The 15,685-nt window shown below is 35.8% G+C and overlaps 1 protein-coding gene across 5 annotated transcripts in view; it reads left to right on the top strand.

The window, feature by feature from the left end:
* The window catches only part of Dpp10 (dipeptidyl peptidase like 10), a 1,470,448-nt gene that overhangs the window by 1,103,318 nt on the left and 351,445 nt on the right, over window positions 1-15,685 (top strand). For all 5 annotated transcript variants that reach the window (XM_076941051.1, XM_034513030.2, XM_076941054.1 and 2 more), the window contains one exon: window positions 4,650-4,744. In XM_076941051.1, coding sequence (XP_076797166.1) covers window positions 4,650-4,744 — 95 coding nt within the window. The remainder of the gene's footprint in view (window positions 1-4,649; window positions 4,745-15,685) is intronic.

Genomic DNA, 15,685 nt, shown 5'->3' with positions numbered 1-15,685 from the left:
TTTGATATTCACACACACATTTTTAAGCTAGTATATTCTATATTTTGTCTTCATAGGTGCATAACCAATTCCATAATGCAAAATGCATTAAAATTTACCATCGACTTTAATAGTCCAACAATGTATAAACTTTAAAGTAGAAGTCTCTTCTGAGACATAAGATAATCTCTTAATCCTGAGCTATAAAAGCAAGAACAAGTTATTGAGGTTGAGTATGCAGCAACACAGAGTAAATATATCTATTTCATAAGGGTATAATGTAAACAGAGCAAGGAACAATCAGACAAAGGCAAGAACCAAGCCCAACAGAGCAAACTCCAAATCCTGCAGACTCATGATAGAATCATCTGAGAAGCAAAGGGATTAGGTAACCTCCCAAATATGACTTTGCTGCTTCCAACACTCATAGAATCTCTCTGGCGTAAGCTCCTGACTTTCCTTCATGTCTATAGCATTCCTTGGTTAAATTCCCATGATCATGGTACTGCTGACATTCTGGTGTCTACATTTCAACTCATGCTTTTTCTTTGTAACTTCATAAGGTGCCCTACCCTCTAGTGACATATTTCAGAGAATATGTACTTGTAATCCATGACTGGTCTCAGCAGACTTTTAGAAGTTCTGTGCATGCCTCCATGATCCCCTTAATCTTATATCTGTCATTTCTATAAGGCCAGTATCTCATTGATGGTGATGTCATATTCTGTTGGCATGGTGACATGTAGCCTAGGCTTGATTAGACCAAAGTGACTTCTGTCTGCCTACGTGGCTATTTTGGAACAGAAAACATTTCAGTTTCTCTTCTTTCAAATGTTTTTGCTTTCACTTAACTAAGAATTTTTAAGTGATAGAATCTTACTCTCAGGATATCATATCTATTGTCTACAACTTTGAATTTACTCAGAATTCTTGTGTAGGAAAAAAATTACTTTTTAAAAAATTTCTTTTTGTTCTATCCTACTATGGATATGCATGAAAGCCTTACCACAACCTGAGATGTCATTTTAAGATTTTCTCTGCCAAACAATTTGTACATCTCTTTGAAATTCAGACTCATACAAGTTCTCAGAAAGTGGGCAGAATTTAACCAGACCCTTTGATATATGTGGAGGAAAGGCTCTTAGCCTAGTTCCTCATAGAGCTTTGTCCTCCTTGGAAACTACATAAGACAAGCTTCTACTTGTGACATTTCTCTTTCAGTCTGGCTTTCCAAAATCCTACCAAAATGGCCTGTTAAGATCTGCTTAAATTAGCCAAGGTATTTTCTATATCAACATTCAAATGTTTTACAACTTCTTCCTGTAAACCTTCTTTAAAGGCCTGTAAGTAATATCATCACTTTATTGCAGCCTTATTCCAGCTCCTCAGGCCAGTTTTCTGTGTTACTATTCTCATTGCTGCATTAGCATGCCTGAATAGAGCAGTTTATAGAATGGAGGGACTGTTTCACCTCCATCATGGCAGTGAAAGTGTAGTAGTGGGAACTGATGCTCTTCCTGACACCTGCTCAGAATGAAGGCAGATATGAGTTTCCATGCTCAGCTACCATTTAAATGTCTATATAATCTTAAACCTACAAAATGTAGGTTTTCCCAATTTCAAAACCTAACCTAGAAAATTCCTCACTGAGTTTTATATCTAAGGTGATTTTAGATCCTGTCAACTTGCCAAACAACATAAACCATTACAGGGATGATAAAAGTCTTTGGGGGTAGTGGAGTTTACATAGCCATGGCAGTTGTTTCAGTGTAAAAATTTTTATTTTTTTGAAGCACATCATGAAGTTTTAGAACTAAGCCATCTCCTAGGCCTGGTTAGCAGGGATCATAATGATTAGAGCACATCAAGATCAAAATTATATGGAATGTCTGCTCTTAACATTAGGTTGAAGAGATACAAGTTACTGGGTTCCATTTACTTGAACAATCTTAAGACTCAATATACTGATATATATTTATTTTTTAAAATATATACAATATTTTTATATCTTTGGGTATTTTACTTGGGTATATGTTTATGCTCTATGCATATGCAGAACCCATGGAAACCAGATCTTTTGGAACTAAAGTTACAGGGAATTGTGAGTATCATGTGATCGTGGGAATTTAACCTGAGTCCTGTGAAGAGAATGGAGTACTTTTAAATGAAAAGCATTTCTCCACCTCCTGTTTTTTTGTTACTCAAATTATAGGATGAAAAAAAAAAAACAGAGAAAGAAAGAAAAGCAGAAGAAAGATAGAAAAGCATAAGAAAGAAAGAAAGAAAGAAAGAAAGAAAGAAAGAAAGAAAGAAAGAAAGAAGAAGGTGGGAGAGAGGTAAAGAAGGAAGGAAGGAAGAAAGGAAGGAAGGAAGGAAGGGGAAGAACGGAAGGAAGGAAGGAAGGATGAGGCCTCTATAACAGCCATATTTGTGTTGGAGACTGCAAATGTAAGCCCTGAGGATTGGGGAGATAGACAGTGAGGCTCTCCCATCAAATATTTTCCTCTTAGAGAACTGATTGAGTTAAATATGTGTTTTGGATAATTGGCTCTTAGAATTCAGGGAGCTGAAAAGAAGGAAATATTATTTAATCAGGGCACTGTAGCGGCATGTATAAAGCTGTGTTTTAAGGATGCTTGAAGTGCACCTAGCTTAATCTTCCTATGTTAAGGTACTTCACTCCTGGATGACTCACCCACAGCTCATTGCCTGATATCAAATAAGTTATAAGGCACTTTAGCAATGCTTTGCAATAGTGCTACTTATTAATCTAGCAAGAGAAATTCTGAAAGGAGCAGGTGAGTCCCCTAGTGATCAAACAGTAAGTCAGGGTGAATGTGGAAACTGGAAAATTATATTAGAAAGATTGGCTTGAGAAACAATGAAAACAGGCTGATATTAAAGGCCTTTGTATTATTTCCTGAGACCTTTGTTCCATATTGAGCTAAAGAGTTTGCATGGATTTAAAAAGGAAAGTTTTTCCTCGATTGAAATATAAAGACGAGAAGGAAAAATTTGAGGTTATGGCATGAAGAACTAATGGTATTCACAAATCTCAAGTCCAATTATCCAACAAAATTGACTTTAAAATAATCAATGCTAAGTGTAGTCCTTATCTTCTAAAGCTTAATTTTTTTACTTTGGTTCTAAGAGAAATAATGATTAATATTCTTACCTCTATCCTTAATAAAAACTGCATACTTTGAGGGTTTTTTTTTTTTTTTTTTTTGTCTGTGGTGGTCCATGTATCATGCATTACATTCTCTCTTTATAACAGCAATTGGCCTAGGACTGTTCATAATGATAAGTAGCCTCTCAGATCTGCTTTGACTCTGGAACCTCAGACATCATCATGTTCAACATAAAGTTGTGTGAGAGATGATCCACTATGAGTATGTAGGGTTATATTTATCTCTGATGCAACATGAGTGCATGCAAGGGTGTAACAATAGTTAACAGCGTGGCAAAAGTCTGTGGAGACACGCTTATTGAAGCAATGATACTTAGTTTTTCTTACTAACCTATGGTTATTTGCTCATGAAAATAAAAGAGTTCAAAGTAGGTCTATCAGGCAGAAAAAATACTGAGTGGAATGGGACTGAGTTTATTTAGTCAAGTCCATGGTCACTGAGATCAGGACAACTGAAGAATGGATCAATGAGTAAGACCAAACAAGAAGCACAGGTAGCATGTCTTGCTTTTTACAGTTTGAGAAAGGAAGCAATGAGACGAGATGAAATAGGAAACACTTAAGATGCTTAGTCATAATGTGAATATGTCATTTGTGTTGCAGGCCTATGATGTTGATAGGCAAAGTGAATGCTAAGACCTGGTTTATTGACAGCTGATTACAGAAGCTAAGAAAGCCTGTGAGGTATTATCTTAATTGATGGTTAATGTAGGAGGGGGGAAGGCCTAGACTACTGTAGCTGGTACCATTCCTGGACTGCTCACAGACCAATCTGAAAGAAGCAATTCCATAGCAGAAACTACCTCTTCTCAGCCATATTTAGTTTTGTATAAAGTTTAAAAAAATTAACCAACAGATATGTAAAAGTTAGCTATTTTGAAGCAGAAAAATTATTTCAAAGACCTCTTCTAAAGTTGTCAGGATGGATTGGTTAGTATGCTAACAGCTTTGGTGTTTTTGAACTTTGATCATACAAAAGTAATAAACACCAGAGAAAAGAATCTCTGATCCAAAATGGATGTAGTTGACTTAGGGCTAAAAGGGGGCCCAAGTCTGCAGGAATGTTTTTCTGAATGGGACAATTTAGCCTTATGACCTGACAGTAAATCAGCAGCTCTTGTAATTTAAACATTGGGCTGTAGATAAAAAGAATGGCTTCTTTTGGAAGCTGTATGATGTTCTTTCTGTCTCTTTTGTTTCAAAATGAGTGGCACATTGCCTATATTTTAATTAATTTCCATTTGTTAAGCCATGAAAATGAGGAGCCCTCTCACTAACCCTATGATCACTGCACAATGAAGCATGTGTTAGGCGGGGTTCCTGATATTTCCAGAAGATTAATGTGAGCCAAGTGCAGAAATCTGCTCGGGTTATAGAAGGCCGATAACAATGTATGCTTATAATGCATGTTTTTTTCTCCCTTACAGATATGAAACTCTGTTGATGTGCTTTTCAATTGTGAATATCTTTGTTGTTGCAGATACAGATGTGGTATATAAAACCAACAATGGACATGTCATGAAACTGAACGCAGAAACAAATGTCACCACATTGTTATTGGACAATTCAACTTTTGTAAGTAATGTGTAATTAACTGTATGATGTATTCCACCGCTGATCAGCAATGTCTCTTCTGGTCCTTAAGTATCTGTAACTCTTCTCCAGTACCCCTATACTAGTTCAGGGGGGTAAACTGAGACGCAGATATTATAAGATATTGATAAATTGTTCTTCTCACTGGTTCCATTGTCTCCATCAATAGGTAGTTTCAGTTTGTTCCATGATGATGCAGAATTTCACCAGAACATTTGTTGTAGAGGCGTCTCTTGTTTGCTTTTGATACCTTAGTCAGGCATAACTGGCAGTGGCTCTGGGGCTTATTACTGGGCTTTTCATCTTGCATTGGTCTGTATGACTCTTTTATTTTTTTTTTTTTTCTGTGAGTGCCACGTATAGCTCCGGGATAATTTGAGAGCTGCAGCTGTTTTACTTGCTGTTTAAGATTGCCAGGCTGTTGATAATTTTTGTGTTTATGTGAAGTTTAGGTTTGCTTTTTCTTGTAGGTTTTTGAAGAATTCTGTGGGATTTCTATGCTGATTGCATTGAATCTGTAGATTGGTTTCAGTCACAAAGCCATTTTTACAGTATTAATTCTGACTATCAATGATTACAGGAGTTTTGTCCATCTCTAGTGTCTTTTAAATTACTGTCTTCTAGGTTTTGAAGTTTTATTGTAGCAGTCTTCCACCCAATGATAAAGTTAATTACTAGATTTATTTTTAGCCCACTGTTTAAACAATTGCACTCTGTCTCTGTCTGTCGGTCTCTGTCTGTCTGCCTCTCTCTGTCTCTCTGTCTCTGTCTGTCTGTTTCTTTCTATCTCTTTGTCTCTCTGTTTCTGTCTCTCTGTCTCTCTGTCTTTCTCTGTCTCTCTATCTATCTCTATCTCTATCTATCTCTATCACTATCTCTATCTATCTATATCTCTGTGTGTGTGTGTGTGTGTGTGTGTGTGTGTGTGTGTGTTGGCCAGGGGTAGACAGATATCTTCATCCTCAATTATTTTGTACTTTATATTTGAGATGGGTTCCCTTTACTGGAGTTCAACAGTTTGCTATTCTGGCTGACCAGCAAGCCCAGGAAATCATTCTGTTCCTGTCTAGGCCTGGGATTACATTGCCTTGCCACATACAACTTTTTACATGGATATTAGGAATCTAAAATCAGAGTCTCCAGGTTTGCCTGGCAAACATTTCACCAACTGAGCAGTCTTCCATGTTAAAAGTGATCATCAGATCTAAGAATCTTCTTGCTTAGTCATTAGGGCCTTTTAAGTATAGGATTGTGTTGCTTGCAAAGAGGACACTTTTACTTCTTTGTTTCTTACTCGTTCCACTTTTATTCCTATGCTGTTTCTGTTATAGCTGACTTTTGAGCATCATATCAAGCAAGGCTGAAGAAAGTAGATAGCTTTGTTTTCTTTGTGATTTTAGAGGAAATACTTTCAGCTTCCCCATTTGTCATAGGTTTGGGGATAGTGTTATATATATGTGGCGTTTTATATCCAAGGACATCCCTTGTGTTCCTCATTTCTTCAAGGATGCTATGATGAAGCAGTGTTGAGCCATGTCACAGCTTAATCTACATAAGATGCTACTGTGATTGTTTCTTATGTGTTTTATTTCATCTATGCATTAGCATATGCTGAACTAATCTGAAAGCCTTGGAATAAAAGTTACTCTGTCCTGGTGGATCATTTTGGTTTTCTGTTTGTTGCTGTGATAAAACACCAATACCTAAAGCAACTTAAAGAAGGAAGGAGTTTATTCTCTTAAAAACTCTTGGTCATAGCCCATTAATGATGAAAGTTAAGGAAAGAACTCAAGAGAGAACTGAAGGCAAGACTGTTTGCTACTCCATATACCATTGAATAAGGAATTTACTTCACAGGCAAAGAAGCGTAGTATGAACCATAGAGAACGCTGCTGGCTGGTTGGAAGGCAGAATTGTGTTCAGCTAGCTTTCACATATATAGTCACTACATGACTACCCTCCTATGGAATGGTGCTGCCTAGAATGGGCTGGAGCCACCCATATATGAGTTAACAATCATAATATTCTTCCACAGCTTGGCCCACATGCCAGTTTGATCTGGGTAATTCCTTAATCTTGGTTTTTCCATCTGATGTCTCTAGGCTATGAAAGTTGACGTAACCAGAAAATGTATGATTTTTGTGAGTTTTTTGCAAGTGTTTTCTTGAGAAATTTTTTCCTACACTTATCTGGGAAATTGATTTATATTTTTATGTTGTATCTTATGTGGTTTTATAGAATTTTGTCTTTGTAGTATGAGTCTGGTAATGTTCTGTCTCTGTGTTTTATGATACAATTTTCAGAGTTAGCTCTTAAAGCTTTGTTGGAATCCTGCAGTGAATTTTTTTTACTGTATTTATTTATGCTTAAATTTTATTGCTTGCTATGAATACATTTATAATTGTTGGTGTCTGTGTTGGTTTTATTACCAATTTTACAAATCCTCAAATCTGGGGAAGAGGGAACCTTAAGAGAAAGATTATCACTACTAGGTTGACCTAGGGGCTTAAACCTATGACATTTTACTTATCCGTAGTTGATGTGGAAGGGCCAGTGCATTGTGGGTAGTACAGAGTTATATGGAAAAGAAACTCAGTGGTTAAGAGCACTGGTTGTTCTTCTAGAGGAACTGGGTTTGATTTCCATGATACACATCATGGCATCCAGCTGACCATAACTCCAGTTCCAGGGGATCTGATGCTTTTTTCTGCTCTCAGTGTGTACTAGGTATGTACTTGATTTCTGGACATAGATGCACACAAATAAAACACCTATACACATACATACACACACACACACACAAGTTGAGCAACTATGAAAAGGAAGACACTAAGTAACAAATTATTATGAAGTTGTGGTGTGTGTGTGTGTGTGTGTGTGTGTGTGTGTGTGTGTGTGTGTGTGTAAATAATTAGGTGGCTTGGCAACCTGCCTAAAGCATAATGACCTGATGTTTATCCTCTCTGGAATTAACAGGTTGAAGGAGAGAACTAACTCCTTCTGGTTGTCTCTGACCAGCGCACACAAATGCACACTCAAAAACATATCCACAAAAATATTAAAAAATATATAATGAAAATTGATTAATTAATTAAGAGAAAATAATGACATTTTTGTTTAAATGGTAATGGATCGACCCATAGTTATCTAGAAATAATTGTGAATGTCATACTTCATAGTATTTAAGAGAGAAAAATTACATAAGACTGATTGCCATTATGTAGTTATGTAAGACTGTCTAAAAGAATGAACCTCCTTTGAGGAGATAAAAATCAACTTTCATATAGGATTGTAGAAAGCAACATAGAGCAGCCTCTGGTATTCCCTCCCTTGGTGAAGGACCAATGTGGGGTCCTCAGGGACATGAGAGAAGGACAAGAACTACTGAGAGACTGCCTCATAATAGAAAAGAAACCCTCCATATAATAATAAGAAAAAAGAGGGGCTTGGGCATGGTAAGGGTATGATCATAAATCCAAACTGAAATCAATGTGGTTGGTTTTCTGCAGCAACTTTATAGGAAGCAAAGATCACACACATTTTTATTGATTCCTTTCCTTGTAGGTAACCTTTGTAAGGAAAATACTGTCACCCAGTCAAATCGTTTAGACTAGGTTTAGAGCCCCAGTGTCAGTTTGCCCTTGTCTGTGACTAATTCCTTCAGTCATGCTTCTAATTCAGATGAATGCTATATTTACTTTCATCAGAAACTGCTTTTGTTTCCTTTAGAATTTATTTCTTGCTTTTTTCAGTTTCTATGACAAAGCAAGAAAAAAAAATGCATTCTATCCCATCACCCCTATTCTTGTGTCATTAAAGCGTAATTTTCCAGCTTATTTCATTAATGTATCCTCCATATGTTAATTAATGCAATTTATCTAGGCTTATGTGTTTATATTTTTAAATTCCTTTGATGCCTGTAGTCTTTCTCTGTTACCTGTAACTGTAACAGAGCTACATTTAACAAATATTCTAATTACTATTCTTCTATGATACATGGATTCCATAAATTCATATATAACATAATGCAGTTATGTAGGTTATGAGTCTTAGAGTAGAGATTAGAAGAAGAGAAGATGGTGTTCAGCTGTAACCAGTTAGCCAAAATTTGAGATTAAAAAATGTGAATTATTAGGATATGATTTCAAAAGAAATCTATTTCCTTCCTATCTTAAGATAGTATTACTAAAATCAATTGCATTTTAAAATTCATATAAGTTTAATATTTTGATCTATCATCTCTCCTAAGTCATGGTATTAAAAATAATTTATCAGAATTAAGAGGTAGGTCCTTTGCATAATGAGAGGTATTTTACTTATAGTCATAATTAATTATGATAATAATTATAACTAAAAGTTTGTTGATGAATTAATAAAAAATCCATTAAGAAACTTTATTGATAAAAATTGTCAAGTTAAAGTACAATACCCTAATTCTTTGAAAACATGCTCTGCAAAAAATTGCCAATTTACATATTTTTAAAATATTTATTTTTCTTCATATGTCTGTGTGTGTGCCATGAGTGTTCATTGCCTGTCGAAGTCAGAAGGAGGTATTGAATTCTGAATCTATAGAGATGGGAGACTATGAGCTCTATGACATGGCGGCTAGGCACCAAACTTAGGTCCGCCATAAGAAAAGCAAGCACGTGTCATCAAGGTGAAGTCTTTAGCTCCTCATTTCCTTTTTTAATTAAGATCACATGATGCCATTTTTCATTCATTTCAAGCATATTTTAAATATAATAACTGGTTATTTTTAGTTGTATAATCATGGGTTAAAGACTCTAAGTAAGAATAATATTGACATAGCTGTCAAAAATATGATTTTCGTGAAACAATTTTTATTTTTATGAAAAAGATGCCCTACTGTATTCGTTGTAATTTGAGATAGGTAAGTAAATTTCTTTTTTTTATTGGATATTTTATTTACATTTCAGATGTAATCCCCTTTACCCCCACCCACCCAGAAACCCCTTCTCCCATTCCCCCTTCTCCTGCTTCTATGAGGATATGCCCCCACCCCCCCTCCCACTCTCACTTAAGATTGGGGACTTCTAAAGAGCTTAACAATCTTTAAATGGGAGCATGAATAAGAATTGATTTAGCTCCAAAGCTGTTCCTAACCAGTCTAAGCATTTGAAATATTATTTCTAGAGCTAATTTAGATAAAAGAGTGTGCAGAGCAATACTGCAAGCATCCTCTACATGCCAGTTGCGGTCTTCTTATTATTGAAAATGTAAGGATCATCAGTGATATTGAACCACAGTTATACGGTATTCTGTCAATTCACTTTCTGAAATTAAAAAGGGGGGGGTGTTGAGAATATATATCTAATTTTCATGTAGCTGAATACTAAATCTATTTTAATAAAGAAGTCCTAGTTATCAATATGGAAATTAATAACCAAGAGATAAGTATGCGTACACTTTAACCTTTCAAAATATGTGTTAAAGGTGCCAGAGAGAAGGTTCAGTGGTTTAGAGCATTTGCTGCTCTTCTAGAGAACCCAGTTTAGTTCCCAGCACCCTCGTCCAGTGGTTCTCAACCCTCTGCAACTCCAGCTGCAGAGTATCCAATGCCTCTGGCCTCTCTTAACACCAGTGCTTATGTGTAAATACTCACACACACAGACACATACCAATATATAATACAATAAAAATAAATCAAAATACATGATGAAATAACCCTCTAAAATTAGTCTGAACTGGAAATAAATATCTATGTTGAAAGAGAATGTATTCCAAAGAAGATTGATGCTGGACAGATTTGGTCCAAATGTCTATTGACTATTGCAAAAATAGTTACATGGACTAAATGCAGTGAGGGTATTTCTTTGTGGTATGTATAAACAGCATCGGTCTACATTATGACTCTTGGCTTGTCAATTTTCATAATGGTTATGATTTTCTTTACTGTTTTACTTGCTGTGCCACCGTGAAAACAAAATGAATTATGGTACTGTATTCAGAATTATGATCATAAAATCAGAAAAATCAGTAGTGGAAATTATGTTCTTCTTTTTACTCATCTACTAGGGCACATAGTAATTTTAAATTTTAATTTGAAACTGTGAGAAGATACTACAGTAGTTGCCATGTGTTTAAAGGACTGTGTTACAGTCTGGTGTAAATTATCCATAGAGGTTTCCTGGAGAGGAGACTGGGTTTAAAATAGCTCTAAAACTTCCACCATCAATTATAATTAAGGATAATCTAGATGCTAAGTTATACTAAGGTATCACTCACAGGGACAAAACAGAATTATTCTCAAAGGCTGGTAAGATGAGTTGGCTGGTAAACAGACTATCTTGCAAGCCTGGAAGCCAAAGTTCTGTCCTCAGGACCTGTGTAAAATTGGAAGGGAGAGCTGACTCCACAAGGTTGTCTTCTGACTTCCACACAGATGCTCTGACACAATCACCCCAGGTGTCTGTCTCTCTCTCTCTCTCTCTCTCTCTCTCTCTCTCTCTCTCTCTCTCTCTCACACACACACACACACACACACACACACACACACAAACATACACACACACACCAACAAACATAAATATAATTAAAAATAAAAAATTCTAAATAGTGTCCATTGTGCTAATAAACCAGTCAATGAAATACATTTGAAAATCTTCTTTTGATCAAAATAAAATGTTGGAATGAACGTCATTTTCCTTTATTAGAAATGATGTGCTTAAACATTTAAATGAAGCAGAACTCTTTGTGATGTCCTTCTGGAGTCCTGCAGTAATGCTCACAATTCCAGCACTTGCTATTGAATAAGTCTTCCCTTGGTCCATTTGAGTCTGAAGATGTGTATCAGGTAGGAGTTGGAAGATAACATGAGGCAGAATCTGCCACTGCTTTGGACTTTGCCCTTCTGAGAGGCCTGCATTCTGCTATGTAGCCAGCAATCTGTTTGAAGCGGTTTGATGTTGGAGTTATAAACACCTCTGACCACCTGATGGCTGGTTCAGACTTCCATTTTTCACTTCTGAATAATTTCACATATGACTAACTCCCAGTCATGAAGAGCTAATTAAAAGTTTTAAAGAGTGTTCATCAGAGAAAGTTTTAGACAGGAAAGCAAGTTTTTAGTTCTATTGCACAGTTGGGTGGCCACAGTTAATGATAATGTAAATTTTGGAATCAGGGAGAATACATTTCAAATGTCTCAACACCAAAACTAACTGATAAGATTGGTAAAAATTATTTTAAATTTCTTGATTTAATCATTGTTCAACATCCATGTATACCAAAATATGACATTGTACCCTCTAAGTACTTTTGTCTATAAGATACATGTGTGATCCCTCTACTAAGGTGATGATAATATATGAACATGATCACTAGCACCTGTAAACCAGGACACAAGACCCTGAGACAGGAAGATTAAAATAAGTTCAAAGTCAACTAGAAATACAGAGTAAGATCCTATTTCAGAAATAAAAAATAATGATTTTAATAAAATAGATTGAAAGCTAAATTTAAGCATGCAGCCACACATCAAATTTTTTATTCATTTATGGTGATTTAAGCAAACAAAATGCATTTTCAGGAGACAATTGAGGATTCTGAAGCTGGTGATGCAACCTCTCCCTCCCTCTTAGTCCTTGGTAATGTTCAGCTTCTGCAGTTTGTGATGCATAACCCTGGTGGGGTGGGGCCTGGGGAGGGTGGAGTCTGAAGTCTCCTAGTGCATGTGTAATAGAATGCAGGAATCTTGATAGCACTGTGGAAACACAGTAAATTAATATTGAATCTACTTGGGAGGCATATAAGTTCAAGGAACTTCTGGGTTTTGGCAAGTGTAAATTGATAATAGCAGTCCATCACATTGTCACAAAGCTTTCTCAGATTTCACTGATGTTTACCAAGAAAGTGAAGCTTAGAAAAAGACACATCTAGAGAGTAAGGAAAAATGCTTTGACTCCTGGTCCAGTGCTACTTCGTCCATACCCAAATATCTCCTTCAAAATCATGTTTAATAATTTATAACGTACAAAAGAAACGTCCTTTGAAATTTTAGGATATATATATATATATATATATATATATATATATATATATATAATTTAATAAGCAAGTACATGAATAAAATCCTCTATATGTATGAAACTAAACTCTTTCCTTTCAAGAACACTGAAGTTACAGTGACTTCAAATCTTCAAATCTCCACTTTGAAGAGTTTATAGTATAAGGAATTAATTTTTTAAAAATTAGTTTTATGTAATGTGTATGGGTGTTTTAGGCACATGAATGTCTCCTTATTGTGCTCAAGCATTACCTAAGGATGCTAGAATCCATGAAATTACAATAATGGATTGTTGTTAACCACCATGTGGGTACTGGATATTGAACCTAGGTTATCTGGAAGAGGAAGCAGTACACTCAGTACTGTAACATCTCTCCAGCAGTCAAGTAATAACAAAGAGTCATTACTCTTTATTGTGTTCTGGTTTTTCTGTTTTTTTTTTTAAACAAAACCCAATAAATTGCCAGAATTTTGTTTTTAAAAAATTAGGAAAGGTCCTTAAACTAAGTATGTATGATACACACACACACACACACACACACACACACACACACACACACACATACACACATAGGTTAGGTTAGGTGGATCCATGATAGCTGCCTAGAAGATCAATACATGACAGCATGACAGACAATGGAAAGTTAGGTAGGCAGATATATATATATATATAGATAGATAGATAGATAGATAGATAGATAGATAGACGGATAGGTAGATAGATAGATAGATAAATGTAGATCCACTTGCAGGCATCTAATAATTGAATTACGTGCTTTACCACCATCTAGTTAGGTAAATATGACCACACACACACAAATACACATGTACATTTAATAGACAAAGAGAAAAATGAGGTAGTTTAAATTTGAGGCTTAACCATGTGTGGATGAATGCTCAGGCCTGTCTCTCAGCATTCACACTGGACTACTTAGTGAGTTCTGAGCAGTCTGGGCTACAGAGCTGACTCTGATTTGAAGCAATGAAATGCACTTGCAATTCACATCTCCTGCTCACAAATGCCACTCATTTGACTTACTCTGACCATGACTTCCTCAGTGTAGGATAAGGTAGCATATTAGTCCACTTTCCTGCATCATAGCTTTATGGGGAGAAAGTTACTACTTCCTTTAGTTCTCAGCAACATCAACATGTTAGTCTTTTTCCTTCCTGAATGAAAATGCTCCAATTTTGTTTTGTATGAAGGTAGCATTTTTCCTTTTTAAAATTATTTATTTATTTATTTATTTATTTATTTATTTATTTATTTATTTTAAACTCCAGATTTTATTCCCCTCTCAGTCCACTCTCTGACTGTTCCATTTCTCATACCTTTTTCTCGCACCACTGTCCATGAGGATGTCCTCACTTCTCACCCCCCTTTTGGCATATTCAGTAGCCAGTTCCACTGCTGCTGAGCACTGAGTCCTTTATTTGATAAAATGAGGGTTAGTTGAACCTGAGTGGATCGATTACTTTGCTATTCTTATAAAATACCTTGACAAAAGCAACTTAAGGAAGGAAAAGGTTTGTTTTGACTTGTGGTTCCAGAAAATCATGGCAAATGGAACAAGGAGCTGGCTGGTCACATTTTATCCTTGCATAGGAACTACAAGTAGAACAGAGTAAGGGGGTACTCCATATGCCCTCAAATTCTGTCACCAGTGATCCATGTCCCCCAACAAGACTCCACTTCCCATCATCTTTCCCCAAAGCACCATTAACTAGAGACCAACTGTTCACATACATGAGTCCACAAGGGGCATTTCTCATTCAAACTCCAATGCCAAACATCAAGACGTTCGAATAATCAACCTTATAACCAAAGTATCCACTAAATGAGTTAAAACTGGGGTATATACACAGCATGGATTCACTGTAGATAAAATGAATGGCATCTGTCATGGGATGATGAAGCACGATGTGACATGTTATCCTGCTATGTAGAATGATACAGGCTTTTAAATGTCGCAGCTTCACATTTCTAAAAATTTTCACTTAATTTTTTTATTTCCTTGAGTATGGGTAAATGAAAAGCCCTGAAATTCTATTTTCATAATTTATTAAAATCCTTGCAGATCCTAAATTTTTTTTTAGCCTCATCCACCTCTCTGTTCCAATTATTTGGCTATTTTCAACTGGTTTGTTTGTATTTTCATTGTTAAACTGTGTGAATTCTTTATATATTAAATATTAATTCTTTTTTGGTTTTTTTGTTTTGTTTTGTTTTGTTTTGTTTTGTTTTGTTTTGTTTTGTTTTTCGAGACAGTGTTTCTCTGTGTAGCCCTGGCTGTCCTGGAACTCACTCTGTAGACCAGGCTGGCCTCGAACTCAGTAATCCACCTGCCTCTGCCTTCCAAGTAATGGAATTAAAGGTGTGTGCCACCACTGCCCAGCTTAAATTTTAATTCTTTAGGTAAATTCTTTATGTATTAAATTTTAGCCTCATCCACATCTTCTTTGCAGATCTCACTATTTGACTATTTTCAAGTGGTTTATTTGTATTTTCATTGTTAAATTGTGTGGATTCTTTATCCAGATTTTTTTACTCAGTAAGGTCTATAGTTTAATTTAAAAAACGTGTGTTCTTTTGTTGCATGTATGTGTGTGCACCACATGTGTACAGTGTACACAGATGTCAGATAAGTAGAAGAGCAGACCACCTGAAAGAGAACTTACACAGAGTTGTCATTACTGGGAATCCAACTGTGGTCCCCTAGGAAGAGCAGTCAGTGCTCTCATCCTCTGAGATATTTCTCTAGCTCCTATTTCTGTATTTTTATTAAAAATAGTGCTATTTGTCTTTCTTTGTGGATGTTACATTGTTCCATGGATTTCTATTTTGTGAAAATACAGATGTAGATCAGTTGGTAGACTGCATTTATAACATGAAT

This window comes from Arvicanthis niloticus, chromosome 10 (assembly GCF_011762505.2).
Source record: "Arvicanthis niloticus isolate mArvNil1 chromosome 10, mArvNil1.pat.X, whole genome shotgun sequence".
Classification (NCBI taxonomy): Eukaryota; Metazoa; Chordata; class Mammalia; order Rodentia; family Muridae; genus Arvicanthis; species Arvicanthis niloticus.
The sequence above is the reverse complement of the archived record's forward strand: the minus strand, read 5'-3'. Positions and strand labels throughout refer to the sequence as shown.